The sequence below is a fragment of the Elaeis guineensis genome, chromosome 10, assembly GCF_000442705.2.
Source record: "Elaeis guineensis isolate ETL-2024a chromosome 10, EG11, whole genome shotgun sequence".
Lineage (NCBI taxonomy): Eukaryota > Viridiplantae > Streptophyta > Magnoliopsida > Arecales > Arecaceae > Elaeis > Elaeis guineensis.
In genome coordinates, this window is record NC_026002.2 from 18,185,045 (window position 1) to 18,211,455 (window position 26,411).

At 37.6% G+C, this 26,411-nt stretch overlaps 4 protein-coding genes and 1 pseudogene across 4 annotated transcripts; 3 read left to right on the forward strand and 2 right to left on the reverse strand.

Moving 5' to 3' along the window:
• Nucleotides 1–252: 252 nt before the first annotated feature.
• Nucleotides 253–1,170, forward strand: LOC140850759 (uncharacterized). The gene has a single exon (XM_029266965.2). The coding sequence runs from the start codon at nucleotides 253–255 to the stop codon at nucleotides 1,168–1,170; it is 918 nt and encodes a 305-aa protein (XP_029122798.1).
• LOC105052888 (tetraketide alpha-pyrone reductase 1) lies at nucleotides 1,167–6,107 on the forward strand. The gene is given in 10 exon segments (XM_019853485.3): nucleotides 1,167–1,732; nucleotides 1,950–2,414; nucleotides 2,947–3,143; nucleotides 3,304–3,473; nucleotides 3,777–3,837; nucleotides 3,840–3,899; nucleotides 3,902–3,963; nucleotides 4,203–4,365; nucleotides 4,896–5,088; nucleotides 5,675–6,107. Coding segments are annotated over 9 exon segments (1,107 nt in total). The 5' UTR covers nucleotides 1,167–1,732; nucleotides 1,950–2,361; the 3' UTR covers nucleotides 5,823–6,107.
• A 4,303-nt stretch (nucleotides 6,108–10,410) lies between these two features.
• On the reverse strand, nucleotides 10,411–11,429 carry LOC105052887 (uncharacterized; annotated as a pseudogene).
• Nucleotides 11,430–11,767: 338 nt separating this feature from the next.
• On the forward strand, nucleotides 11,768–14,164 carry LOC105052886 (uncharacterized). The gene is made up of 2 exons (XM_019853155.3): nucleotides 11,768–11,897; nucleotides 12,892–14,164. The coding sequence occupies exon 2, from the start codon at nucleotides 12,897–12,899 to the stop codon at nucleotides 13,872–13,874; it is 978 nt and encodes a 325-aa protein (XP_019708714.1). The 5' UTR covers nucleotides 11,768–11,897; nucleotides 12,892–12,896; the 3' UTR covers nucleotides 13,875–14,164.
• Nucleotides 14,165–16,414: 2,250 nt separating this feature from the next.
• Nucleotides 16,415–25,617, reverse strand: LOC105052885 (uncharacterized). The gene is given in 12 exon segments (XM_073245070.1): nucleotides 16,415–16,884; nucleotides 17,011–17,139; nucleotides 18,113–18,199; nucleotides 18,279–18,338; nucleotides 18,467–18,566; nucleotides 18,674–19,065; nucleotides 19,709–19,992; nucleotides 19,995–20,058; nucleotides 21,247–21,360; nucleotides 22,921–22,987; nucleotides 24,531–24,655; nucleotides 25,393–25,617. Coding segments are annotated over 11 exon segments (1,707 nt in total). The 5' UTR covers nucleotides 24,638–24,655; nucleotides 25,393–25,617; the 3' UTR covers nucleotides 16,415–16,581.
• Nucleotides 25,618–26,411: the final 794 nt, after the last annotated feature.

Below are 26,411 nucleotides of genomic sequence, written 5' to 3' on the forward strand. Positions count from 1 at the left end.
TCCTTGTAGAAAATAGAGACTAAGGACCATGCAAACTTAGTTTTGATTTGGATTATTTTTATGTCGAGAGCAAGATATCATGACAATTGACAAATTAGTTCTAAAAGAGGCCAGCAAGCCTGATACAAACCTAATCTGACCTGATGCATGAAGTCTTCTCTTGTAACCCTAAGCGGGTCACTTCCCCTCCTCACGTGCAGTTCACACGGACACTTCCCATAATCCATACCTCCACTGGCGGGGAAAGAGGCGATGGCAGTGATAACGGCGACGGTAACGGCGGTGGGCCCGCCACCAATCCCCGCCCAAAACCCCCTCTCCGGCCGCCGGATTGCCTTCACCACCCCGCTAACTTACGCCGGGCGTCTCACCCGCCTCCTCGAGCTCCACGGTGCCAACCCACTCCCTGTCCCTACCGTCGCCGTCGAGCCCACCCCCCGCACACTCGCCGCCGTCGAACCCTACCTCCATGGCAGAACCCTAGACTCATTCGCCGCACTTGCTTTCACCTCCCGCACCGGCATCGCCGCCTTCGCCCTAGCCCTCGCCGCGGGCGGTCCGCCGCCGCTCGCCGAGGCCGGGGAGCCCTTCACGGTTGCCGCTCTCGGCAAAGACGCTGAGCTGCTCCATGAGGGGGGGTTCCTCTCCCGGCTTTGCAGGAACACTAGCCGGATTAAGGTTCTTGTGCCTGAGATCGCTTCTCCAGCGGGGCTCGTGGCGGCGCTGGGGGACGGATTGGGGAGGAGGGTCCTGTGCCCTGTGCCGACCGTCGTCGATCTGGAGGAGCCACCGGTGATCCCGACCTTCGTCGGGGATCTGGAGGCGGCGGGGTGGATTCCGGTGAGGGTTCCGGCGTACGAGACTCGGTGGGCGGGGCCCGGGTGTGTGGAAGTTTTGATGAAGTTGAAGGGAACATTGGATGCGATGGTGTTCACGAGCTCCGCGGAGGTGGAGGGGCTGATGAAGGGGTTGGAGGCGGCAGGGTGGGATTGGGAGAAGGTGATACGGCGGTGGCCTGAGATACTGGTCGGTGCGCACGGGCCGGTGACGGCCAAAGGGGTGGAGAGGTTCGGGGTGCGTGTGGATGTCGTGAGCTCGAGGTTTAGTAGCTTTGATGGAATCCTGGAAGCTCTTGCTTCAAAGTTGCGGGCTTCTAGCGTAGAAAGATGAGTTTAGTTATTATCTGACTGGTTATTTGATTCTTATCTTGCAGAACTTCATTGCATGAACCTTCATGCAAGACTTACTTGAATTTGGTAGATATCTGCTTGAATTTAGTTGGTCCTAATGCCTGACTCTTTTTTTTTTTCTTTCTTTCTTTTTTTTTTTTTTTTTTGATGAGGCTGTACTTTACATTATGGACTAATGGCTGACACCAAATAGATGAGGAAATGATTTGCATTTTAGTGATGAAGTGCTTTTGGTTTCTGATCAAATTATAGTCATATCATCGAGCTTTACTATGAATATTCCATTGCTGCTTTTAATAGGGGGTGTTTGGTGATGATGTCAATTTCTTTGAAGATTTACTTCATTCAGCTGTCTGAAGTTGGATTTGATGAATGCAGCATCCTTTTTTCTTTCCAGGGGTACCTGTCATGTTTTTGGCAAATGATACAAAAGATGATAGTTTTGTCAAATTATTTCAACAGTAGCTGTATATCTTCCCCAAATAGGACCATCATTAAATATTCTTGAACGTTATTCATGTTTTTGTGCCTCAAATTTTCAGGTAATCTTCATGTATGCCTATTTACTTTTTAAGTTTTGGGTTTATAATACATTAACTTTTATGCCATTTGTGGACAGAACTAAAAGGATCTTTAAAATTGAATGCAAAATGATATTAATATTATTCTAAGTTTTAGGAAGAAGAATTGTTACAATAAGAAAGTTTGATTTGCAGACCTCCCAGGAGCTTTTAAAATTCTTAGCTAATTGTTGTGCAGATCTGTCGAGACATGAACTGAAGTGCTCTCCTTGGAAGCCAAGAAACCAAACTGAGACATTGTAACACAGTGATGACTGCACAAACGTGGAACTTTATGTTTAAGGCAGGCCCAAGCAAAATGGGTTGAGAGATGTTGTTTTCAGTTTTTAGAAAAGTTAGTCTGGTTATTCAGAAACAGACTTCAGTTAATGTGATATCGTATGGTTTCCCATATCCATGATGGCAGAAAGCTTTCATTGCTACACAGATTATAACATATGCAGGCCCAGATTATTGATGGCAAATTGAATCCTGCAGGATGGCCCCTCTAGTTTTCCTGATGGCTAGAAGAGCATGTGCGGTTGAGAAGTACATGTGGTATAAGATTGTTTCTGATAGTATGAATAACAGAGGTTAAATGATTTTGGAAGATGGAATTTGTACAACTAATTGTAAATGATGTGGTAATTTTTTTAAAGATTGTGTAAGTACCTTTTCATATTTCCAGTCTTTTTTAAGCAAAATGTTTCTAGTCTTTTGGTTCCTTTAATAACTTAGCTTGTAGTCAAGATACTGTTCTGAAATTTATACATTTCTTTTTTATTTAGCTTAGTGAACAGTGTTTCAGTAAACTATGAAATATTTCATCTCTAGTGCGTAAAGCATTCACTTGTTCAGCCATTTGCCTTACCCAATTATAAGCGAAATTGACCTTGTGTTTCTGTATAGCACACTGTTACTTCAGAGATCATGTGCAATACAGGTTTGCTAAACGGGTTTGTCCTGAATGCATGGAAATCTTATGACTCAATTTATGCTAATAGATCCAAGGACACCTAACTCGAAGAACAGTGGATGGGATCACAACAAGCTCATTGCTACTTGGTGTTACTTTCTTAATGCAGGGCCTTCCAATATAAATGTTTCATCTACTTTCAACCTCACCCTTTATTACCTAACAATGATGATCACAAAAATGGTATGACACACCCTATCTTGTTCTTTGCTGGCTCCAGAGTCTGGTGCCACTCCATATATACAAAGCTGTGGTGCAACAGAGCTCAAGTGCATTTTCACATTTACATAATGGACATGATCCCTGGCACCAAAGGAAAAGTATGTGTGACGGGTGCCTCTGGCTTTATTGCTTCATGGCTTGTGAAGCGACTTCTTGATTCTGGATATCACGTGAGAGGAACAGTAAGAGACCCAGGTGGCATTACCTTCCTTTGTAACTCTCAGTTCCATTTTGTTAGTTAATTTTCTGTCGTCACATTGTTTAGGACCTGAACTCTTTGATAACAGTTATGTTACCATGTTTTCATAAATATTATTAGCTAGATAGGATAAAATAAGATTAGTGGTTTTTACAGGAGATTACAAGAAAACTTCACACCTCTGGGAATTGGAAGGAGCAAGAGAGAGGCTTCAACTTGTGAAGGCTGATCTCATGGAAGAGGGCAGTTTTGATGAGGCTATCATGGGATGCAAGGGCGTCTTCCACATTGCATCTCCTGTCCTCAGAGACCACACTGATCCAAAGGCATGCTGCAGCTGCCCAATACTTTTGGCATGTGCATTGCATTTTATATATGTATTCTCTGAGCCAATCAGCACATTGTTACTATTTGTCTTTGCTTTTTTTTGTTCTTTCTAAAATTAGAAGTTTGGTGCAAAGGCTCACAGAAACTCATTCTCCCTTAGATTCATTCATATGACCTGTGGAAGACTAGACAAGAAAACAAGAAATTGATAAAATCAATGAATATGCTGAACTTAGATTTGACTTTCTCAACATTGGCGATAATTTCTAAGCTTGTGATTATGGTTAATTATGTTCTTTCAGGTTGGAATTTTGGATCCTGCAATCAATGGCACCTTAAATGTATTACGATCATGCAAGAAGACCAAGCACTTAAAAGGGTTGTTCTTACATCATCATCCTCTACTGTGAGAATAAAAGAGGACATCACCCTAAAGTACCCTTGGATGAGACATCATGGAGCTCTTTGGAACTTTGCGAAAGGCTCCAGGTAAACTTGAACTACACAATTCTATTTTCTTATGCATACCCTAGATTGGATCATTTTGTGCCTTATATGATATTGTATCTAAGATGTTTCTCTGTTACAGTATATACAAATTGGTCCTTCCCATTTAGGTTACAAGTGGTGCTATACCTAGTGAATCATGTTTTTGTTCTTACGTGCTTAGTTAGAAAGCAGGTTGTATTCTGCTTTGTCCTTACAATGATTTTTCTTGGCTATTCAAGCTATGGTATGCCCTGGCAAAAATTCTAGCAGAGAAGGCAGCTTGGGAATTTGCAAGGGAGAATAACATTGACCTTGTGACCGTGCTTCCAGCATTTGTCATAGGACCCAGTTTGCCCCATGACTTATGCCTAACTGCTTCAGATGTTCTTGGCTTGCTTAGAGGTAATGCAAATCCTGAAGAAGCTATTTTTTTTTACTATATTTCTAAAGGCATGTTTGAGTTAGCACAAGAGACAAAACTTCTTTCAAAACCTTTCTAATGTTTTGAATGTTTTTACCAAGTTATTAGTTTAAAAAACAAAAGATTGATTGACTATTTTTAGTAGGAAAATATCTTTGGAAACCGTTCATTGAGGAAACTATCCCCCTTCTTTATGGCCTTTGCCTCTTCCATTTTTAGTAACCAAAATGTTCTTCATGATGGTTCCCTTCCTCTCATATGATATTCTTCAAGTCCTTTTTTAGCCTTATCCAGAAAGAGGAATAAAAAGGTCAATTCAATAGCAGGACATCTTTTAGCATCTAAAATTTTAAAAGTGAATTCCTGAATGAAACTGGGTAACAAAGAACAATTTCAACGTAAAGCCTCAGAATGTAGCCTCACGTCATAATGCTATCCATTTAATTCTTGATGCTTTGTTTTAATCTTTCTTTCTGGTACACTTGAAGTTTTAAGAGAAAATGTTTTGCAGGAGACAATGAGAGGTTTTCATTGCATGGCAGAATGGGATATGTTCATATTGATGATGTTGCACGCTGCCACATTCTAGTGTATGAAGATGCCAAAGCTCATGGGAGATACCTTTGCAGTTCTCCTGTTCTTGATAACCATGAATTAGCTGGCATAATTGCAAAGCGTTATCCATCGTTGCCCATTCCTAAAAGGTTTATTTTCCTGATTGCCTTAAAACTTATCAGTAATCAAGATTCTAAAGAGGTTACAATTTGACTAAAACAAATATAGTTATTAGCAAGAGCACGTCCCTGTAGTGATCGCCTTGCGACTTTAGTACCTAGTTTGACATCTCAAAATTATTCAGCACATGGATTTTCTTCTGAGAAATAGCATCTGGAGATTTTGAATTCATGAAACATGTACTGATAGTCCAGTCCGGTAGAATTCCAGCAGAAAAAAAAAAGAAAAGGGGAAAAAAAAAAAACAGGGGACTTCTAGAAAGTCTGAAAGGTGTATATTAAGAATTGTATTGATTTGCAGTTGCAGAAAATCAATAAGGATGGGGCGGCAGATAAAAATAATTATAGCAGCAAAATTAACACCAATGGTTCAAATTTCGAACTTTTTCAACCAAGACGTTTTGCATTTGTGCATTTCAAGAACCATAGTTTTGTTTCATTTTCTTAATGAAAATAGGTGGTGCTTTGCCCTTTCATCTCTCTCAAAGAGGTAATCACAGTTGCATTAGTTTATTACCTGGATTGAAATTAATCGTAATCACTCTTAAGTGTGCAGATTTAAGAACTACTATGGAAAGACACCTTACTATGAGTTCAATACATCCAAGCTGCAGGACTTGGGCTTCATGTTTAGAGGTATAGAGGAGATGTTTGATGACTGCATCAGATCGCTCAAGGAACATGGCTATCATCTTGACTGCTAGTCATTTACGAGAGACTATTCGATGTAACAATGATATTATGGTAATCATGGGCTCGGCAAAATCTTTGAGTATCCTCTGTGAGGGCTACCTTTTCTTGAATTCTGATGTTATTAATAAATGAATTCTGAAGTATGTGTTATGTAACCAAGATATAGTGTTATTTAGCTCAATTTTCCTTGTATCTTCAGCATATGTAGCTTTTGCAATATCTTGGCCCTATATATCTAACCTAATAGGGGCCTTTGAAACTGTTGTAACAGTCTGTTTTGAAGCAGGATTAATATAGTAATGTGCTTCTGGTTGTTTAAATGACCAAGTAAAATTGGTCGATTGGTCAAGGTTGGTTTGCTAAAAAATTTGTCAAGTAAGCTTTAGTATAAAATATGTACAAATCCAGCAGCACATTGTTGGGCTGTTAGGTTGAGTGATGGCAGTAACAAGCTATGTCTCAATGCCTTGGTTCTTGCCTGTTTACGTCCCTCACAGCCATTCAACAGGCAAATGACGACCCTCCTTTCTTCATTGTGTTCAATAATGGTGATTCATCTTGCCACATTACTGTTATCAAAAACAAGGTGATGTAGTTTCCGACATAGATCCATCAATCTGTCTGAACATACCTCAGAAAACATGTTCGGATTTCATCATTGGGATGCATTTGGGATATTCAAGAGATCAAACAGAACTTGGTCAGGTTTACATTTGGATTCTATACCTGCTGGATTAGTATGGGTTGGACAAGCTTTAAAAACCTTATTATAGGCCTCTCATACGGCGACAATTTTTTCCTTTTTTATTTGGTACGGATCGTTATGAATTCCTAGTGTAGGCTTTACCGCATTAATAGTTATAGTTTATCAGTGATAGCTTTTGCTGAACTATGAAATCTCTAATATGGCTCGTTAGGAGAACTGTAGTTCCTCCATGGAAAAACTTAGATTTAATCTCATTCTTATCCCTTGTGTGAAATGATTCTTAAGAAACTGGTTGCAACATAAATCAAGAAAATTTGTAGCATGCCAAGGCAGAAGATATATATTGCAGTAGCAGAGCTTGCATTTCAACGTGTCACAAATGTGGCAATGCTTCTCGCGAACTTGTTGAAGTAACAAAAGGATTTAGATCTAAAATGTGAGCCTACCAGTGGGAAGTAGATGGTAGTCCATCCTCAAAGCACACTATCTAACTCAATTAAAAGCCAGGCTAAATGTGGTCATTGCAGAACAATAACCTCTCAGAGATCAAATAGAAGCTGCCTGGTGGATGAACAACGTTAAAAAATACTTGCAACGTTGTTGTGCACATAACATTCAAAATGCAATTTATCTTTATTTTTCAGTGGGAACATGCTGGTGGAACAGCATGTATCTGTCGATGCAGATGATGTAAAACTTGTCGAATGGCTACTTCTAAGATAACAAGTGGGTAATGATAACATGCAACTTTGCAAAGAAGATGGATCTGTGTTTTCTTACCAGGATGTCACAGAAAAAATTTGGAAATAGATCAATACTTGTTGCTTGAAGGAACTTTCAAAGGGAAACGATGTAAACTAGGCATGAGCAATTTGGCTACAGTACAGAGTTTATTGCTGATTCAAATTCTTATACAATGGCATTCACATTTAGCATATACTCAAACTCATTTATAATTAATTTTTTCCCCTCAATTATCATGCTACAGAAATTGAAGTCCCTTGATTAATAATGACACTTAAGCGGACCTCTCTATTTACACAAGATGAAGAGCAGAACAACATATAAACCTGGATATAACTTCCAACCATGACATATAACTAGAACCCATTGATAACAAATTTAATTGCAAGTAGCATATCGATCACCAGTTAATGAATATTTTTATCAATTAAAAAAACATTAATAGATGCAGGTTTGTACAAAGAAGGGAAAACATGCACATGTTTAAGAACCAGATAGGCCAATATTTATTTTTTAATTTTTAAAATTCATTTTGTGATTGACAATAGCTTAGAGCAATTAGAGATGTCTAGATTCTTCTTCATATCTACGTAAGAGGATTTAACATTTGCCGAGTGATTGGTATCAAGAAAATAAAAGAGAGAAGACTCGAGAAAGAGTGAACAGATTCGAACAAAAATAATTGAATACAATTTATGCTTGATTCAATAAGCTAGTGTAAGGTTTATTTATTGAGCTATGCAGCTTGCTTTTCTTTTTATTCTTTTTGGATAAAGAAGGTCACTAGAAGGTCTAAGTATTGTATGCACCAGGTGCAATTGGACCGCGCCAAATCCCACAGTGGATAACACGCCACATTAACCCTTGTACTTCACCAATTCCCGATTGCACACCATCCACCGTGCATATGCTCTGAGATTTGCTCTGGTTCACTTGGACCTGGTGCATGCAATAATTTCTCCACCAGAAGGGGGGAAGTGATCCAGACTTAGAGTTCACGCTAGCAAGCTTCAAGGCTTTGTAATAGAATTCTAGTTTATTAGTTGATTATAGACCTATAGTTAATGATTTTATGCATTTTTTGAGATTATAATTTTTTGAACATTTGAATTTTGGATTTAGAACCTTTGTATCAGCACTTGTTTCTTTATTTAATTGATGGGAGATTTTGGGCTCCTTTTTTTATATTCTTTATGAGTTGGATTTTGTTATAAATTACTATAGTTGGCTTCATGTTATCGTGGGCAGTACCCCACGGTAGCATGGCCATGCCATTTTCTAGATTTGGGGCATGACAATTATATTGCTGGCATATCACAATATGGTTTTCATTTGAGTTTGCATTGAAAATTGGTAAGGTTCTAAGTCAAAGATCAATATGTTAGTTATTAGAATGAAGTAAACAACCTTATAGGCACTACTTTGATGGTAGAATTGTATATATAAAGATCAATATGTCAGTTAAAATTATTAGAATGGAGTAAACAACCTTAAAGGCACTACTTTGATGGTACAATTGTATATATAAGAGATATTGGTGAGGATGCTATAAATGCACCAACTCACTTTTCCCATTCCTCCAGAATAATTCTAAAGGAAAGACAAAATAATAGTATTTAAATTTTAAAACACGTGCTTCTCAACATGTATAAATTATCAAGTAACAAGAATGTCGCACATGTGATACATATGTTTTCTTTAACAAAAAGAAAGGGCGAGTTTTATTTGAATAAGTAATAAATGCAATAGGAAAGCTCAAACCTTTGGCCTTATGGTTAACAACATGCTCTAACTATCCTAGCTACCCAATTCATGTGGTTTTGAAAATAAGACAGGTAAACAAATGGGAAACCAAGTAGAGTTGCTGATGATGTGAGGTGCCTCACATGTAAGCACTATAAGGAAGTTTGCATCGTATATTAGAATAGATGATAAGACATTTATTTCAATGTTATTATGGTTTGGTAGGTGAAAAATTCCAAGTATTTTAGCTTCTTATTAAATGAATTCTATGCCATACCCGTGATAAGACAGTTCAAGATATACTGAATATTAAAAGGTGTGAGAAAGTGTATCAAACAAAAAAATTGGTGGCAAGGTGTTGTAAGCATACAAAAGTAACCCACCTATGGGTCACCTTTTCTTGCCAATTGTTTTCACCTTTTGTGCTTTTGTTTCTTCTCCTAGAGTCTTTCTTCTTGAGCATTATTGACAGTAGCGAAAAAGACAACATGCAAATTCTTCCCTTTTCTTGAATTATAATGCATCACTCTTCGACCTCTTGAAAAAAGATCATGTTGTGCATTTCTTCAAGCAACTTAACAAATGGGAAAGAATCCAAAAAGAAAACACAAGAAAATAACAAAGCAGCAACAAGAGATATGCTTTCTTTTCTTTTTCCCTTTTTTTTTAATCAGACAGGTGGATTAAATCGCCCTAGAATATATACATCCACAGAAGTTCGAATATAAGATATCCCAAAGTTGGGAAGTGGTCGAGGACAAGCTGTCCCAAATGATGTCCACGGAGTGGCTAGCTACATAGGATGCCAAAGATATATGTTTTCTGATTACAATCTTCATCTTTGGTAACACGATGCTAATCAAGAGCCTATATAGAAATCACACAGATACTAAGGATTTGCATTGATAGGGGAAATCAGCCTATGACAGAGTGAAGTGGTAAAAATTGGCTCATAAAGCCAATCACCGATGCATGGGACACCTGGTGATAATGCTTACATAATCATCTCAACAAAGTCGCATTCCAATGATCATGAATTACCAGTAATATAGAACAAAAGCATGTCGACCTGAGTAATTTGAGGGACTTGATATTTTTGCTTCAAGGTTTCTGAATTTCATCAAGAATAATGTCCAGTTTTGTACTTGGGAAAAAATTGAGCACCTTGAATACTTCCTTTCATAAAGGATAATGCCGCACCAAACCAGTTTCATTAGTGAAATAAAAGTAGTATATCCTCATGGAGATAATGAAAAGCATAAGCAAACAAAAAATATTAGGGGGAGAAAAATGGAGAAGATGTTTTCAGAATTTGTTAAAAGACACCAAAACACAAAGTTCTTATTTTCTATATCATAATCCTCACGACTTATCTCTATCCATCACATTTCCAGCACCAATAACGATTCACACATGCAATATGATTCTCATGAATTCTTTTCAAAAGAGTCAGTTGCACATTAGATACTGTACCAAAAATTAGAGACCAATATCAAGAAGAATACATCAATAGAAACTGGACAAAAGGTTGTACTCACCTGTTAAACCCAGGGCGAGATCAAAAGGGTCTCTGTGAGATTCTCTCCAAAAATAGCTTCCCTAACCATTGGAGAGAATGGACCTTTCTTGTCCAAATGCTCTCTAACAACTTTCTCATCCACAGCAAAACCTCTCTCCCTCAAAGTCCTTGCTAAGCTCCCAGCTTCTTCCATCCCCTTCCTGCAATACCCATCAACCAAAACAGTGAAAGTTGACGCATTTGGTGGATGTCCGGCATCCAACGTCCCCATGCAGAACTCAACAGAATCCTCCAATTTTTTCTCTTTGCACAAGCTCTGAATCAGGACTGCATAGTTAAATGCATTCGGCACAATCCCATTCTCGTGCATCTTCATGAAAATCCACTTTGCATCATCAAACTTTGCCGCCTTGCAAAACCCTTACACAATGGCCGTATAAATCACAACCTCAGGGGTTGTTGCTTTCTCACGCATTAACACGAATAGCTTCATTGCTTCTTGAATCAGTCCATCCTTGCGTAGCCCATCAAGCATGGCAACCGCATTCGGGATGAGACCCGTCTCCTTCATTTTCCTGAAAATTTTATCAGCATCTTCAGAAGGAGACTCCAGCATCACAAAGTCCGGTCCAGAGGATTGTTTTGATGGCTTCTGAGGAGCTCCGTCCATCTTTCCACCACTGTCAGCATCTCCAAGATTCAATTTTTTGAAGGCCGAAATCTTCTCTCCGTTCTCCCCTCAAGGGTCAATTTGGGACTCGGCTCTCCGGTGCTCGACTGCCTCTACCCATTATCCCATCCTGATCTTTGAGCTCGGGGAAGAGATCTTCGGATCCTTCATCAAGTCTCCTCTCCCCTCTCAAAGGCCTTGTCCTTTCCGCGCTCTCCTCATCGCCATCGTCCCCGAAGTTGAGACTTTGAGGAAGAGATCCTCGGAGGAGTCCTCTCTTCTTCTCTCGCCTCTCATGGGCCTACTGGGGCTAGTGCTGAAAAGGGTATAGGACACAGAGCGAAAGAGCAAAGCCGCGGTCGAAGAGCTCTCCAATATCGAATCTTTGGGCAAAATGGGAGAGGTGGTTACGGAGAAGCTGGCAAAACCTAAACCTAGCTTGCATTGCGGCCTTCTTCTCTGCTCCAGAGAGAAGGATAAAATTGTGGGGATTCATGGAATTACTGAATTACCCATGAGTGTCGCGATTGTTTTAAGAGTTTGTCAGGGGTATGAGGGTAATTTCGTCATCAGAAAAATGATGAGCGTGAGGAGGGATAAGGCCTCTTTCGTTCAATCATCTCGTCAGCAGATGGGAGAACCATAAGTTTCGGCCATGGGTTCAGGCAGTAGCTTTGGTTGAACTGGAGATTCGTCACAAGAAGGTGAGGGTTTTTCTTCCCATTCTCCTCCTTTCTGGTGGACTTATGCTCTCATCTTCATTTCTTATTTAATCTTTCTATTATCATCTAAAGCTACTCTATCGTTTGAATTGTTATACAAGTAGTGAGATTATGGAATCCAAACGTGATTTATTTGTAATCTAGGACGACTGTGTACCAATTTATGTTGATTGTCTATTAGACAACACCAATCACCTGTTTTGTGTTTGCGCTTGTTGTTTATACTTTATTACTTCTTGAAATTCTGTCTCTTGGTTTTGTTTTAAGGGTGCATCTACCCCTTGCTTAAACTGTGGATGTTGGAAAATTTTTAAAGTAATGGAAGAATTTGACTTCACACCAGCTTCAATAGGGAGAAGGATAGCCGCCGTAGTTTTGCAATTTATTCTGTTTGGTGTTTGATGGTTTGTTTGTGTCAGTTTTGAGTTCATGAATTTTGATTTAGTTCTTGACTTCTTCTCGAAGGCAAAGCAAACTGCATTGCTTTGAAAATAGCCCATATCAGATTTTCGTCACGACTGTTCAAACCAAAATCTTGTTCAAATTGTCGTGAAGCATCGGAAGTACCGGATATAAGAGGATTGATATAGCATTGTTCCTGAAAAAAAAAAAAAGAAAGAATTTAATAATTTATCTCCTTGCGAACTGGAGTCTATTCATCTCATTTAGTTTTCTTCATAACAGTAACCTTCCCTTTGTTTTTCCAATCACAGGTCCTGGTTTTCTTATTGGATTTATCTGATCTGTGGAAGCAGATTTTGATTTATATGCAATAGCTTCAGTTGGGAAAATAAAAGCTCCCTATTCTGGAAATTCAATGTTCTTTTTGTTTTTGATAGTTTGTTCTTACTCTCAGTTGCTAGTTCATGAATCATGGTTTGATTTTTGTCATAGTTAGATCCACTGCTTTGATTAGTCCATTTTGGTATTAAGTTATTTGTACTCAATATTAAATTTTATTCAATTTAAAAAATAGGAACCATGGAAAGGAGCAGCGACCAGAAGATTAGTATAAGATCATTCTTTAGAGAGAAAGGGTTTGATGATGAAAGCATACAATTAATGTTCAGAAGATGCAAGTGGCTTGAAGTTGCTGATGGCGAGAGAGCCTGTGAGAACTGGAATTACTTGAAAAGTATTGGGATTCAAGAGAGGAAGCTTCCTTGTGTTGTTTCCAAGTGTCCCAAGATCCTTGCTCTAGGCTTGAATGAGAAGCTTGTGCCTATGGTCCAATGCCTTGCAACCTTGGGAACAAAACCTGGCGATGTCGCTTTGGCCATAACCAAGTTTCCTCACATACTCTCTCACAGTGTGGAAGAGAAGCTTTGCCCGCTATTAGCCTTCTTCCAGGCATTGGGGGTCTCTGAAAAGCAACTTCGGAGGTTGCTCTTGCTCAACCCAAGGCTCATCAGTTACAGCATTGAGACCAAATTTTCTCAGATTGTAGATTTCTTTGCAAGCTTAGGACTTAATAAGGAAGTGCTGATCGGAAAAATTTTGGTAAAGAATCCATTCATCATGGGTTACAGTGTTGAGAAACGGCTCCAGCCTACAGCAGAGTTTCTTAAGTCAATAGGGTTAAATGAGTTTGAGCTTCAAAGGGTGGTTCTGAATTTCCCCGAGGTATTGTGTAGGGATGTGAATAAGGTGTTGAGACCCAATTTAGTTTTCTTAAAGAGATGTGGGTTTTACGATGAACAAATTGCAGTATTGGTGGCTGGATATCCTCCTGTTTTAATCAAGAGTGTCAAAAATTCCTTGGAACCCAGAATCAAGTTCTTGGTGGAAGAGATGGGGAGGGAAATCAGTGAGATAACAGATTGCCCTGAATTCTTTCGGCATGGTCTAAAGAAGAGTCTGGTGTTTCGACAGAAGGTGCTGAAGAAGAAGAACATATGTTGTAGCTTAAGTGAGATGCTCAACTGCAGTCAGAAGAAGTTTATTGCCAAGTTCGCTTAACTGAAGGCTCCTTGTGATTCTTTTCTTTTTCCTTTTCTCTTTGTTCTTTAGCATTTTTAGTGTAACAGCTTGAGCATATCTGTCTTGTATTTACCATGCATGAATTGGGTGATGCAATAGCTGCAGGTGTTGGTCGTAGATAGTGTCCTGCTCCCATTTTACCCCTTTTGATTATGTATTCAAGGATGTGGGAGTTAAGGGCTTTACCGCATTACCCATAATTGAAGTGTACAACAGCTCTGATAATTCGAGACATTTGATGATGTCCATCAGTCCGCCATTGGCTAACCCATCTGCATCTTTATCAGGTGCACAGTGTGAAGGAGTTATCCTTAGTTTCGGTCAAGCATTTGATATTTTCTTTCTTTTTTCTTTTCAGTAGCAAGCATTTGATATTTTCCTCGATGAGATGTGAGCTCCAATGGCAGAGCCTTGTGATTTGGTAGGATATGTATGGCCAATGCCTGATCATCTGTAATGATCTTGATGTTGAACAAGTGCATACTTCGAGCCGATTGTAGTATGCGGAAAGTCTATCTTCGATAAAAACAGAATTGTGGTGCAACATTATAGAAGCAAACAGCTACAACTGGATGTGTGGTTTCTGATATCCTGAAGTCCTGCTTCATGCTGTGCCTAGGTCCAAAGGCCATGACAGGAAACCATCTACAGCTGAGGCCTCCAAGATGTCTCATTATCATTAGTGGAAACTCGTTGCTGTAGGACGTTTAGCTTCATTTGAGATCGAATGACCTCAGTTCCATGGATCTTATTACCATGCATTATTAGATTCAGAATTCTGCACTTAAATAAGATGCAAAGGTACACCGATTAGTACAATCAGTTCCAATGAGTGCTGAAGCTTCAGGTGCCCTATGCCCATTTGCTTTCTATCTTTTCCCTTCATAATCTCACTAGTTTGAATTTTGCAAAAATGGTCCTCTTTTTTTGTTTTCTATTTCTATTTTATAAGTTTTAAGTTTTTGAGTGCTTTTTATTGATTATTGAGTGTGTGTGTGTGTGTGTTGAGCATACAATACACATTTAAGTAAAACTTAGAATAAAAATATGTGAAAATTTCAAAATTAGACTGTTCTTGCATGAAAATCCAGAAATAACTCAAATATGATTATAAAAATTAAAAAAAAAAAAAAAACAAAGTGGATCATCTCTACAGAATTCCTCAAAAAGATCTGTCCAATGAAGCTGTCAAATAGATAACATTTTTGTGCTATTCATGTCGGCTCTTATTTTAGTTCAATATCGGGTGTCTTAATTGATGGGTACAAGATTTTTTTTTTTTTTTTTTTGGAGAATAAAGGTTCACATCAAGTTAAATCATATAACAAGATAATAGGACCCGTAGGTACATTGAGAACTTGAGATCCGAAGATCAGCATTAACTATAAAAGTAATTTACATGTAATTGATCAGACTTATTACATCACTATCATGTAACTTGTGATATTTGTCTCTAAGTTCCAAGCGTTCTGTTAAAAAATATTATAATAATGACTTCTCAGGAAATGAAATATTGCAAATATATGCTTTTTCATGTGATGAATTAATCATTTGATTGGACAGCCCTTGATTATAACAGTATCTTGCTGTCTTGTTCAAGCCAATATCTGAATTTTCCATCCATTGGTTCCTCTAAGAAAATAATTCCAATTCCAATGAGCAACATTGGTTTTACCGAACCTGAATCTTTCTTCAGGGAAAGACAATAGAGACGTTCGCCATTGAGTGAGGAGTTAAAGAGACTTCAAGTAAAATGGAAGTGTTCACCTAACATGAAGATGTCTCGGTCGTTATGTAGCTCTCCGGCAAAAAATTTGAAAAGCAAGCAACTTTATGATTTCTTTTTTCAAAACTTGATCATTTCTTGAATTAAAATTTGGACCAGCATGTATCAAATGATCAGAACATTATTCATAATTCTTATTCAATTTAAAATAAAGTTACCGGGGATAGTATTAATTACTCAAGTTCATGTCCAGCCTCTACCTGATCCGACTAGTTTTCATTCAGTCTAATTATTTGAAGACTATTATAATAATTATATTATATCAATTTTGAAATAAGTAGTATGATTGTTTAAATCAGCATGATTAGTTAACATGGTAAACTAAGTTGTTAGATTTGAGCCGTATCCTCATACTAATTTTCGAATTAACCGATTAGTAAGATGGTAAGCTTAAGGTAAGCCTTTATGCAATGATAAGATTAATCCATTCTATCCTCGAGGTCATGGGTTTGAAATATGGAAACATCCTCTCCACATATTAGGGTAAGGCTGCGACAGGCAGGTGCCTCATCCACTGGACCATCTTTTTTGAGCATGGAAATTTAAATTGTTAAGGGCTGTACTCCCAAACACCCCTCCAGTCAACTATACTTTTAATTAGTTGACTCCCTCATCATTCTATGGTTTTTAGGTTAAAGAACTGGCTACACAAGTATCAATTGCTTTTTTGTGACTGGCATTAAAGAATGACATAATGGAACCACCAGCTCCAAAGATGTTTTTGGTCACTGAATTTCACAAATGATGGCTATCAATAAAATGCTGGTGAAGACCTAAAATTTCTGCTGCATGAACACACTCCTACCGTGGCTTTATACACAATAATACACAAATGAACAGCTTTACTGTTGGAGGATCACACGATGCAATGTTCCATAATTAAGAAGAGATGGTTTTCCATTATTTAGCAAAATCTCTATGCACAAGGTATTTGAAAGTTGATTTGCATGGCGACCATTCAACACACTTATCAAGCTTTCTTTTAAGGCATTCTCTGATGGCTTTTTGCTGGGCTTCTGGCACGCAGTTGCAAACCATCTCCATAAGGCCAGACAATTCTAGATAAGCATCTTTTGCATAGTAGTATAAAATCTTTGGCAGAACAATCTTCTTTTCCTTTCGGACCGAGACATTAATTTGAATGAACTCAGCTTTTGCAAGCTCAAGCTCCTGATAGATACCTTTTGCAGTGTAGAGTCGAACCTAAAATAGTTGATACAGGATTATGTTCAGATCCAGCTCAAAGAAAGCTTGAGAGAACAATTTTTTAGATTTATAAATGGTTGAGTGCAGAGAAATAATAATATGAAGTTATGCTGAAACTCATACAGGAGGATCAGAGCATGCTCCTGAACAAAGAGCAAAATGCGCAAGTGGCTCGGGACGATCAAGAGCATATGGATGCTTGCCATTGCCGTTCATGAACTTTACTGCCGGTGAGAATATTGAGCGCAGCCACTGTATATGGATGTTAAGAAACAAAAGTGAGTATAAACACTTTGCTTTTACGTGGTTGAGAATGCAGAACCTACACTCGCGAGACAGATATTTTCTGAAAGAGTTTTAAGTACAATTCAGAAGCACCCGAGCATGTGTTCAAGTCCTTGTGAATCTTGCATTTCTGGCTCTTAATCGGATAATTCTCTTTTAATTGGTGACAAACAAATCTGGGCAAAAGGACCCCCCATGAAGGTTAACAAAACTAGATAATAGGAAGGGAAACCTATAATATAGGTTCCACAGACTCGCTCACAAATTAGAGAACGACATGTCAAACTCCTTTAAGACTTCGGACGAGTTGAGGTGAAGAGGAAAGACACAAGATTTGATACATTGAGCTACTTTATGTCTGTATTTTATTAGTGTTGGTCAAAAACATGGTGACCATTCAAAAGTAACAGAACAGAAACAGGAATTACTTGGATGTTAGGCGATCAGAACTAACCTGAACATTTTTTTTTTCTTTTTAACCTAGCTAGTAAACACTAAATCATGCTAGATCAGTTGTCCAAATACAGATTGCTGGCCCTTCTCTTAAAATGTTGCCAGACGTGAGGGTGCCAACTAGCTTGGTAAAGACACTGGGTGTCGATATCACTGATCCATCTCCCTCCCCACTTTGTCCTAGTTTCAAAGAAAAAAAGAATGTTGCCAGACATAGCCTGCGAATTAATTAGAAAATGGAATGTGTGTGTCTGGAATTTTCAGAATAAAGACCTCTTGCCTCCATATTTATTTAGAAAGAACTTTTTCTAAATGATTCCTAATTTAGTCAGCCAAAAGGTTGGCAATTATCAATGCATCTGGCAACTACAAAAACAAACCTATAGATATATCTATTAAATATAATTTTTGAAAAATATATATTGGTTAATTTTTTGGGTACTAATATAAATCGAACTTAAAGGTGATGTGAAGATGAGAGACATACCAATGCTGGACGATGGGTTTGGCATCCAAGAATTGAACTCTGAATAGCATAAGCATTTATTGAATGCCCACCTACATTATAGGTTGCCTGTCAATGGAAATCAACATAACTTAGAGAAAGGTCATATGTTTGGTTAAATTATGACTTAGCATACCATAATGCTTACTTTTAGGATTGAATATGTACTCTTCATGTGATTCTCATGCAGTCCATAAGCTAAAAAAGCCTGAGAAATCTCAACAAACACGATAAAATAAGCCTATGGTATAACATATGAGATATATTGCTTGTCTCAAGAGAAAAAAGTATGGAAGCTAACATCTAATCTCAAGATAAACCCTAGCGTGAACATACATGCATCACCAAGGCATTGTGAATGTTGATCCAGAAAGCAAGTTGCTCGTCGTGCCTCAATTTTCTTGGGTCAATCTTCTCTAGATGTTGAATAAGGGATCTATGACGAACGCAATTATCAAACAAAATAAGGAGCTTGCAGTAAGCCATGATGTTCTTATACTAAGGCTTTAAAATAGTTTGGTGATTGTCCAGGTAATTGATTACCTGAAAATGTTGAGCATCTTAGAGGCATAACCAAATCTCTCACCATCAATATGTATCTGTGGAATTTCTACCATATCACTGCACTGAAAGCTCTTAGCTTTAAGTGATTCAAATTGAGAGGGACTTGCTGTAGCTTCATAGTGGCACTGAGGACTCCAATTATCACAAGGATCCTGTGGAGAAAATGTGCTAGAAGAGGACACAGATGGAGTAGGTGAAGCCACCTGCTCAACATGTTGAGCCGGAGGATTTGCAAGTTTGCAGTATATAGCAGAAATGCATCGGATAATATCTTCAGAAAGTTTGCAACAAATCTCAGGCACGTGGTCGGTGATGGAGGCACCAAGATGATCTGCCAGACTTCGATGTCCAGAAACAGATTTTGGTATATCCTGCAAAATACTCAACATATATGCAGCATGAATCAGATGATACCCTTTTGATAAAGTTACATAATTCTTGTAACAATGCAATTTAAAACGTCATTTGTGCATGTTGGAGGCCACTTATACTTGATTCAGAAAAGGGGGAGAAAATGACAAACTTAAATGAAGTTTATGAGCACATGGGAATCACTAAAAATTACACATCATGCTAGTAGTTGACAAAATCAAAACTGTATTAATGGAAAAGGGGGTTTGTCTTCATCATGAAAATCCAGCAACTTAGGTTCATAATATGCAGGACGACAAAAGAATAAATTTTTACAAATTATGTTAAGGAAAAGCCCAAAATATATGGTTACTTCTAAAGTTTTGAACAAATTGAGTAATTATATAAAGCTACAAGCAGTTAGTTCATTACCTTGAGTGTAGGAAGTGCACTGTTTTAACTTTTAACTGTCCAAATTTGGAGCTTTCCAGAAAGCTCATGAGGGCATCAAATTTAACTATGAGATAATAAAAAACATGCTATACTCAATAGTAGAGAGAAAGCAGAATAGTATTTTTCACAATGCTTAGACATAAATGATGATTGAAAGGATAAAAAAGCTATGCATGTTGCAAAGGATAAAACAGATATAATTTGGCTTACATTCTTGAGATCTGAACTAAATGCCAAATCATGTGCGGAAGAATTTTCAGTATGCCTGCAACTGGAGGCACTCTCCTCAACTCTCTCAAGGCTTTGAGAATGACATGATTTGTCAACTACTGGATCAGGACTAATGGAATGAGTTGCCTGATGTGATATCTGAATTGTAGAATCTTGTCTTAGAGGTCCTGCATGACATTCTAGAGGAGACCTAGAGGCATGGTCTGCAGCAGTAGAGGAGCTAGCTAGATATTGGTCAAAAGCAGTCCGATATAGTGAGAGAAGTACCGTTCCAGATGTATAACTTCCAACTCAAGAGCAGAGATCTCCTTTACTAATTCTACAACAGACTGCATGGAACACACAGAAAGGTCAGTCATTTGCAAAGTACAGTCAATAGGTATATGTACAGTAGTAATTTACATTGTCACGAGTTACAAGGCACATGGATGACAAGGGAATTCATGCTTTGAATAAATAATATTATAATTAGATAATATTATTATCTAGCCACAATAGAAAATGGTTAATATTATGTTTGTTTAGCATGAGGATATCTAGTCAAAATAGAACCATTTGAATGAATATAGTAAAAAAATAATAATAACCCACAAGCCACTTGACAAATATTTGGGATTGATTACAGTTTCCTTCTTCGCCATTCATTTCTATTAAAGGATGCATCATTTGTCAACACAAGCTTCACAAGCTTATTTCTCACAAACTCGCACCCCCCCTCTCCAAAATAAATGTGAAGAACACCTTCATTTTTCCTGATCCTTTGATGCATCAACCCTCTGCGACTTTACCCTCAATCGATTAATGATTGTGCTTCCTAATGCAATCATATCTAAATGATCCTTCCTATTTTTGTCATACATTTCCCCTAGCATTCTCAACTTCGACACTCATCCCCTGCTGATCCAAAACAGCAGGCATTTATATTATCTCAGTACTGCTATCCATCACCCATCAGTTTACCAGGCTGACATGGCAATAGGGAATTAATGCAGTATGGGTGTGGTTTGGTGGTGTCGGTGGGCCCTGCCTACTGCTCAGCCAATCGCTGATTTCCATGTTGGACTGGTGAACTGAGTGGTGATATGGTGGATGATCTTTAGTTTTTTCCTTAATTCACATGCAATACTTTTCAACACAAGTATCAGACTAAAAGAAGGAACTCTGAACTCTGATAGATTTATGAATGCAGCGGTAACTCACTGGTGTTTTTCCATCTTTTTAAAGAAGTCCATCAGCACTGTCTTTTTTTAACATGTTCTTGTGTAAAACCATGCAATTACAAATTTCATAGCTTAAGATTGCAAAATCAAGCAACTGCACTAATTTTGTTTGTTCTATATTCGCTTAAGTTATTCTCTGAATAAAATATTCACTTAAGCTACTCCAATAAAGAAATCTACCTTAGATTGTCGAAACATTTTAGTGACAGGCATGTGCATACTGATAGTTAAACTAAATCTTGGATCCTATGAAAAATTTCATGTATGCTTGAATCTGAAATAAGTCCTAGGAACAACCTTGGAAGCTGGAGTTTCAGTTGCAGCAAAAGGCATTCTCGGGGTATACCCTGATATCCTATATTGAAAGCTCATAGAATTTTGGTCATGTAGTATTCTCTCTATGTGGATAGTCTGCATGGTGATATTTTAATAAGGACAGATGAGATTCACAAACATTTATCCAAGATAAATATACATTTACACAACCCATCCTTGTACTTCCAGTGACTTCAATTTTCTAACAGAGCAGATAAGTGAATAGAAAAGTCTCCAAGTCACTTCTTATTGCCAAGCAAGACATTATCTTATATATGCTTGAGTGGCACATCAATGCACTATATAATATAATCAGCTACAAATGTACTGAGAATAAAAAAAATAATTTTTTGTAAGTAAAGAAAGGAAATCTTTTGAAGTAAATCAACATCAGATCTTAGTGCAATTGTTTGGAGACAAATGGTTTGATGTCTCTTCAGTTATCTTAATGGTAGTATAATTGTACCAAGAAATAAAGCTTGTTTAACATGAATTTTCTCTGATTTCATGCAAATTTAACATTGAATAAGTTAAAATTGTAATTCAGAGATATTCTAGTTGGCATGCACCGAAAAACCAGTTATTGACTTTAACTAGTAACTAGCACCAATTTAGCAGAGCACATTAGAATGCAACAGTACCAAAGGAATTCTTCCTTGAAGTTTTTTTTTTTTTGAGATGACAGAAGAAATTTATCAATCTCCATCTCTTAAAGTTTTGGAGTAGAACCAAATTAAACGATTACTTCATTGCTTAAGGAAAGCATGAATCCCAAAAAAATGATCAACTCACCAATAATACCTGGACTAGTTAAGTCAAGGCTTTGTAATTTTATAAGAAACAGTACTTCAGCATTTTATGCTATCACTACAATGTCCAATCGAGAACTTAAGGTTTTCCGTTTTATGGAAATGACAAGTTTTGGTGTAAGTCTACCATTATCCAAGGCTTTACATGGATAGCATACAGAGCAAGGTCTTACAGCTAAGAGTTATACATGGAAATTATTTTGATAAGAAGAGCTTCCCCTATCACATAGGATGAATCAGTTGTCTATGCGCTTCTTCTTTGTTCTTCATTATAACTCTTGGCTCATATTCTGATTGAAACTCAGCAATATCTTCCTTCAATGGAAACTTTAATTGAACTTAGTATGAAAGTGTTTCCACTAATCACAGGGAAGAAAAAGGAGCAAAGTTCCAATGGAGTGGGACAAGACAAATAGAAGAAATTTTAGAAATACATTTCCATAGAAAAAGGAAATGGAGCAGATATTCATTTCTTGCTTGAATAGTTAAACTAATGAGTTGTTCTTTCTCCTCCTTCCCCCACCCCCCCCCCCCACCCCCAACCACACACACACAAAAAGGAAGAAGCTGACCTAGTTCGCTACTTGGTACTGGGGCTTCCCTCTTTTGTTCCATGCTCTTTTATAATTTTCTAATTTTGCTGATAAGGAGACCTCCTTAAATGCACACACACTCAAGTAAGGCTTGATTTAAGTTTTCCTTTTGAATATCAAAACAAAAGGGAAAAAAAAGAAGCTTATGCATATCACGAAATGATTGTTTCAGCATTCTAGTCCTTGGACCACAATATCCATTTCCAGCGGAGGTATAACATATAATTCAATGAAGATCAGAGTTGGATGCTTACAGGATTGTGGTAGGATACCCGAGGTGAGATGTTTAATATATCTTCATACGCTCCTGATACGCTGAAACTGAATGTGCAGTAATGTCAAAATAAGGCACGAGGCCATGTCAATATTGCAAGCAACAATACCAAGTCTACAGAAAAGAGAATCCAGGAAAACACCTTTGTTTGAAATTTAGTTTACTTCTTTTTTAAAAATAGAAAGAGATTTAAGATACTTTGATTCTGGTGGAGGAAACTTAAAGAATTGGAGTGCTTTCAGAGCAACTTAGCAATGTAGATTCTTGGAAAAATTGCTATTAATTTGCATATTTACAGGAGTTACTAACTTTTACTATCTCTCTCACAATTTAGAGAGGTATAAAGATACAGAATAAATTTTTCATTTATGTTTAATGTAAAAGCAAGCTATAAATGAATTAGCCTGAAATAATAGATGGCAGCAGCAGTTGAAATGATAAAATCACATGAACTTAATATACAAGAGACAGGTTACAGAATAACTTTCACGACTCATAATTTAGAAGATATCAATCAATGGAGAGACTGTTTATAGAGAAGCGAGGAAAAAGAATGTGAAGTTGATGAACAAGAACTCTCTGAGTATCTTTCCCAAAGAGAGAAGGCAACACAAATCATACTAAAGAGTTGACAAGCATTCAAGGGCTTGTATTTGTCAACATGACTGGTGGAGATAGACATGCTCATAAGCATGAATATAAGCATTTTACTCTCAATAGAAGTAACATACTTCAAACATCTTTCGATTCTCATGTCTGGTGTCTTACTTAATTCACTTTTGGCAAGCAACTCCAGTAGAATTCCTATACGTGTAGGTGTAAACAGGTGGAGTTTCCCACCTTGCTTTAAAAACTCATAAACATAAATAATCCAAGATCACCCTGAAGCATGGCATATCCAAAGTATTACTGAATGCTACTTTTAAGCTTACATCTACTTCAGAAGAAAGAAAAACAACAATCAAAGGCAACATATGTAAACAGAGTCAGATTTTTTTGAGAAAACAAGAAATGGCTAACATGCTCGTAAGTCCTATCATCACAAAATTCCTCTTTCTATTGGGAAAACCTGCCATGAAAAAGGTTAACAACACCATCAGGGCTGGCCAGGTCTTCAGCATGATAGCAATATCCTAACATCCCTCTGGAAATACCTTCTATTTTAGTAGAAAACTGGATTTATTTATCAATTTCCATCAGGATCTAACAGATGATAATTACTATGAAGTACATTAAATTTTCTGTTTGCATATGAATATTGGGGAGATTTAACTGATTATGAAGACTAAAATAAGGTTAAAGTGATATGGATTCCATACAGTGTTTTCTCACCAATAATAAGAGACATGGTGTTATTGTTGCTGTGAATAGCAAACTTTTCTGTCATGGAATTATCCATTTGACACCCAATTCAGTCAGGAAAGCAATTTATCGTTACCAACCGTATAATTATTTTTTCAGGAAACTTGATCAAAATTTATCCCTATTAATTACTCAAAAAATGTATGTTCATGAATGTGTAAATTCTATATCTTTATAGAGAATAAAGAACTTGGCAGTATATTTGAGCATGTTGATCAAAATATCTACCTGTGGAAATGCTGCTCTCGGGTGGAAGAACATGACAGGCAATTAATTCCTGGGTTTTCCATGACGTCTTCTCCCATTGAAGTGTCTGGTTTCTTGGTCCTCTGCATGCCTCACTTTCCAAAAACCTGGGAATCCAATCAAAATATGTTAGCCCATGAACTAAAAGGAATACAGAATTACCACTAAACCAATAACAGGAATCATTTAGATCAGATTCTCACAAAACCTTGGCTAAATGTAAAAACATAACCCACCAAAAGGAAGAACATGACCATTATAGACAAACCTATGATCCAAGAGAATCCAGGAGATGGAAATACCCATGAATCCATTCTGGAACTAATGAGGAAGAAAGAAGAAACCTCACCTAAGAAGTCCAAAGGCTATCCTTAGCCAGCCCTTTATGTGAATCTGGGAAATAAGCACTTGAAACTCATATAGAGAGCCCCAGTAGCTGCACAAATCTTTCTGGGAAATGAAGGAGCGAACAATGGGCAGGACAAGGTAGAAGACACTTCTGACAGCGATGGGGGAGTTTTAGCTTAGAGTGAGGGAAAAAATAATTCTAATATAAATAATATATAGAAACACTGAACAGGCATCCAGGCAACCAAATCTCTAGAAGTGAAGATGACCCACCAAAAAAAAAAAAAAAAAAAAGAGGTCGATTAATAATCGAATTCAGTGGAAGGACTGCTAACAATTCCCATGCCCACATAAAAAAAGCTTTAAGTGCGGTCATTAGGTGAGAAACAACCAGTGGTTATGATAAGGACATTGTCACAGCAGAAGAGCAGGTAGTTCTGCTAAGGGCTACCAATGATTAATCTACAAAGAGAACTAAAACATACCATCTACTGACCTCCATAAAATGGAAAGTGATGTACTGCAGTTATTTAATTGATAGTGAAGCAATAAGCCCAACAAATCCAATAGCCATGGAATCTTCCAAGGTGACCAAATGGTACTGCTTATGGAAAGATGGCATTGGGATAACTTTTCAGCTTTCTCCGAGCTTCTGGTGGCATAGGAGGAAGTGAGAGAAGAGAATAACCATGCCATCTCGGATTTTAATGTAGTTCCGGCTCCCAAGCAAGCTGTCAGCAGTCTAAGCTTTAGATTTTTAAGGAAGGTAATAGCTAAGGTGAGGTAATCAGCTGGCGCGTTGCCCTGGCAGATTTATGGTCTTGACAGAACCAGATGCCCCGCAGGAGATACCTTTACCAAAAGTGCTCCTGCCATACATTTTGACTCAGAGGCAGTAGATAGACTGCATATTGTCATATTTGGTGCACAAGTAATTTTTTCAGAAAAAGATAAGAGAATATTATGCACAACTAATAAGTTTGAATTATATCAAATATTATCTGAAATGAGATTATACATAGTATTGATACAAAAAGGAACAAATTATATATATATATATAAATATTTTGTAAAGCTGATACAGAAACAACTTTATGTTGCTCATGAGAGACAACAACATGATGTTGCTATTCTGATCTCGCTTAATCATGCATGCAATAAGGGAGGATAACATGTTCGAGATCTATAACAGACTTCAAACTGGTTTGATCTATTAATGAGTCATCGTTGGGTGGTCAACTGAACCTATCAATGGGTCAAATATTGTTGACCCACACACTAAACCAGCTAGCTTGGTGGGTTTTTAATTCCGACTTGCCGCACCAACTCAGCCACATTTAATTTGGTTGTTTTGTCTTTTATAATTCTTGTCCTCTTTGATATCATGAGTGCATGGATGGAGCTTATTAGACACCATGCATCATAACAACATGATTTTTTAATAAATTGCTCAACAAAACTTTATGCATGCAAGGCTACAATGACAGCTCATATAACCATGCTTTAATGCCAACT

Coding starts and splice junctions, on each gene's coding strand:
- LOC140850759 (XM_029266965.2), top strand. CDS start 253: ATGGCAGTGATAACGGCGACGGTAACGGCGGTGGGCCCGCCACCAATC.
- LOC105052886 (XM_019853155.3), top strand. CDS start 12,897: ATGGAAAGGAGCAGCGACCAGAAGATTAGTATAAGATCATTCTTTAGA.